Genomic DNA, 4,193 nt, shown 5'->3' with positions numbered 1-4,193 from the left:
TGTTGGCTACCATTTCCTTCCTCCCTCTCCCGAACTTGACATGTGGCCATCTTCTCTCCCCTCTGCCCTCTTGCACAGTTGTCTCTACCCTTTACTGCCTACTGCCCCACTTCCATTTACATGCTCTCGTGGCCTCATGCCGACCTCTTATCCCTCTTCCCACCGAGTTAGCTGAGCGGTTGATCCCCCTTAGCCCACCATGTCCTATGGCCTACCTCTCCACCCTACCTTTCACACCCCAATGAGGGGTATTTTAATAAGATTTAAAATACAAGAGTGTTCGTCAGTTTGACTTCACACTTAACAACTACATGCATCATACATATTTCTTTTACACTACATAAAAATACAATTTTCTTGATATTATTTTCCCAATAAAAACGAAAACTATTCATTTTTTTATCTGTGCAAGTCATTCTCAATGAGCTTTTCAACATACACCTCTGAACCTTCTTATGCTTACCTTTCTTATGACCATAGAAATTACATAACCTCCAAAACCTTTTTATGCTTACCTTTTCTTTGACCATAAAAATTGAGTTACGAGCATAAGCATTATGATTCTTGTGGAGATGCTTTCATCAATTATATTGACTTTGGTCATGTCTATATGTAAATATGGTAACACATTTTATTACAGTCATTATGATTTCTTGTAGAGATGCTTTCATGAAATCTATTGATTTTGGGCATGTCGATGCTTTCATGAAATGTATTGACTTCGGGCGTGTCTATGTAAATACATATTATATTACAAGCATGAAGGTTATAATTTATGTGGAGATGTTTTGATGAAATGTATTTACTTTGATTAATTTGTGACTGAGATTTTTTATGTTTATGAAAATTTTAAAATATTGAAGGATGAAATAACGTTGATGAGTTATCCTTTTTCGTTAGATAGAATTGCGTTAAAATATTCACTTCAAATTATTTGTTGCTTTTCATTTTCTAACCCTAATGATATTTAGCGACAATTAAATTACGTTAAAATATTCACTTAAAATAAATTGTGGCTCTTTATTTTGTAAGCCTCATGATATTGAGCACCGATCATTGCACTGCACACTATGTTCGACAAATAGTGTGCGGGAAGCATTGCCTGTACATAGCTCTGATGATATTGAGCACGGATCATTGCATTGCACACTGTCTTCGACAAAACAGTGTGCACGAAGGATTGACTGTACGCAGCCAGTCTATTTAAACACAGTGCATGAAGCATTGGGTGTACGTAGCTCGTCTATTTAAACAAATAGAAGCATACGTTGAAATCTGATGAATATGAATTAGCATTGCTTAATAGCTGTAAATATCAGAAACCCCGTTGTTTCTCATAATCACTGTACCCAAACCGAAGGCTAAATGGTAAGATGTTTTATTTTATTATTTCGAAAAAGGTGAAGTTTTGATAGTATTTTTTAACTATGTCGTTTTTCAACGTGTATTATAAAAAAATATGAAAAATTAATAATCTATTGGAGATAAAATAGATAGAGTGGCAATAAGTATAAATGTGCACATTTCAAAGCAGTATCATTTTCCTTCTATGACCAAAAATATTTCTATATTTTTTTATATTATTATTAAATATTTTTTTAAGTAAAATTTATATTTTAATTATTTTTTTATATTAAATTTTTAATTGATTTTTTATTTCTAAAATATATTAAAAAAAAAATTAATTATACAAGAAATTTGATTAATCTAAATATTTTTTTTTATTTAAAAAAAAAAATTATTAGTAATAATAAATTGAAATTTATTTTTATATTTTTTTCGAAATAAAAGTCAAATTTCTATTTTTTCAATAAAAATATTCCGATAACACTTCTCTTACCGGAAGATTAAAGATTCAAGAAAAGGTCGAGTCAATGACCTTATCATCTATCAGTAAACTAATTAATAAGTACGGATGTTGGAGAAACTGCGATTTTTGGTATGAGATGAGAAGTTGTATGCTCATGAGATGAGAAGTTGTATGCTCTATTTTATTAAAAATGAAAATATAATAGTTTAAGGTAATTATTTAACATTTTTAGATTAATAATAATAATAAAGTGAGAATAAATTGAAACAAAATATACAGAAGTAATAGAAAGAGATATGATTACGTAAATATTTTCTATTCTATGAAAAAATGTTGAAACAAAATACATAAACACCAGAAGTAATAAAAAGTGATATGATTACATAAATATTTTCTATTCTATAAGAAAATGTTTATTTTACAGAAAGATATGATCACATAAACATTTTCTATTCCATAAGAGAATGTTTATTGTATAGGCTCTTTCTATTCTATAAGAGATTCTTTATTTTATACGCTCAGAATCATTGAGCTATGTATGTTTTCATTATGCGATATCTAATTAAATAAATTAACAGACAGTTAACCATTGAATAAATTAACAGAGACTTGATAGCTTTCATCAACCAAAATACAATTAATAAAGTAAATAGAGAAACACAAAAATGTTTCACAAATTCAACTTTTAGCGAAAAACCGAAAATGTTTAACAATGTGAACGATGTCCAGTCTTCAATTGAATTTGTAAGACATTACACATGCCATGGATGGAGTAGATTAATTATGTAGGAAAGAAACTCTGAGGATTACCCGACCATTCATGGCCGGAAAGCTCTTCCTAAAAATATAGACCGAGATTTCGCCAAAGTCAAGTCGCTGCTATTATTAGCTGGTGAAACTCTTTCACAGGAGGGGCACATCCTAAGGGTTGACGCGGGACTCAGGGGTGGCGCTGATATTTTGAGAGCTTTCAGTTTTTGCAGCTCCATGTGAAGTTTTCGGTTATCGTCTGCCAGTGCCTCATTACATCTCTTCAGAACCTCGCAGTCCACTTCGATTTGCTTCAGTTTCGTCCTAAAAACAAACTTATAACATTTAATTAATTAACCTATAGCAGAAATCGATCAATAAAACTGTCAACACAATAGCATCCATCGGATCAAAACATTTCCCAATTATAAATTTGCTGGAATTTTAAGTTCCAAGTCACCCTTCAAACTTACAAGACAAATTATGTACATGTGGATTCCAAAGAGATAATTTCCAATATTATAACATTTACATGCAAAATACAATGAATGAATGAGCTAACCTTGCTCGTCTATTCTGGAACCACACATCAACTTGTCGAGGACGGAGATTCAACTGTAACGCTAACTCTTGCTTTTGCTTCTGCGGAAGAAGAATAAGTTACAACAGTCGAAATCATGACGAAACACAAATGATAAATGAATACTGTGAATAGAAACTTACAGGTTCCGGTGCCCTGTTCTTTTTAAAGCTTTCTTCCAGAAGAGCACACTGCTCTCTGGACAGTCTAAGCTTCTTCCTGGAACTGCCATCTTCTTCCACATCGTTGAGTACCCTCGACCAAACTTGGTCATTCTCCAACTCCTCGCCATAGCCCCGTTTCCCCTTGATATCGGCATACCCGTTCCCCGTGTTGGTGGCGTTGGAATCCACGGTGCTGCTGTTGGACGACGACACATTGATGCCCCCTGCATCTTCGTTGTAAGGATAGGACGCTGGGAATTTTTTGGCATCAGATCGCCATGACAGGGCTACCGGATGGATCAGAACCTTCGCTTCTCCCGCTGATCCCTCGCCACCAACACCAATGGTTTCTGCACAATACGATTATCCTTACTATTATTCAAAAGCACTATTAAAACAAGAGACGTATCAATCAAAACACCATTAAAATAAAATTCAATCTGTTCTTAAAGATTAGTTTTAACGTGTGTTAAAGAGGGCAAGAACATACCAATCGATGGTGAGGTCTTCTCCCAGGGCATAGTGCCGCGATCGGAGTCAGGAGCTGATGGAAACAGATGTAACTGCAGCGGAGGCCCACTCACATTTCTTTGCGAAACGTACATCTCATCAGTGATTGTCCCATCACCTATACCCAAACCTAAAGAAAGGCCTGCACTGCAATCCTGATCCATACCCCTTTGTTTTGGCTAAGGTTTCGATAGAGTGGGAATGATTGAAGAAGGTATAAAATAGAAAGGCGATATATAGGACGACAGAACGGCGACAGATCCAGAGTCCGGCCTGACACCTCAATCTTTAACAATAATTATTGACTGTTAAAACGATAAAGGTTCACCGTCAAACACAATGTCGTTGGTCCTTTGACAATTTAGGGTGTTGACAGCCT

The 4,193-nt window shown here is 34.4% G+C and overlaps 1 protein-coding gene across 1 annotated transcript; it reads right to left on the bottom strand.

Annotated features, from left to right (window-relative positions):
- Positions 1 to 2,628: 2,628 nt before the first annotated feature.
- Positions 2,629 to 3,978, bottom strand: LOC149241880 (homeobox-leucine zipper protein HOX3-like). Its single transcript, XM_089370699.1, has 4 exons — positions 3,795 to 3,978; positions 3,284 to 3,654; positions 3,123 to 3,202; positions 2,629 to 2,884 (listed from the first exon to the last, which is right to left on the bottom strand). The coding sequence occupies exons 1-4, from the start codon at positions 3,976 to 3,978 to the stop codon at positions 2,629 to 2,631; spliced, it is 891 nt and encodes a 296-aa protein (XP_089226825.1).
- Positions 3,979 to 4,193: the final 215 nt, after the last annotated feature.

Source organism: Pinus tabuliformis, chromosome 8 (genome assembly GCF_031772625.1).
Source record: "Pinus tabuliformis cultivar Carrire ecotype Pingquan chromosome 8, CPIR1, whole genome shotgun sequence".
In the NCBI taxonomy this organism is placed as follows: domain Eukaryota; kingdom Viridiplantae; phylum Streptophyta; class Pinopsida; order Pinales; family Pinaceae; genus Pinus; species Pinus tabuliformis.
Note: the sequence above shows the minus strand (reverse complement) of the source record. Positions and strands in the feature narration are given on the sequence as shown.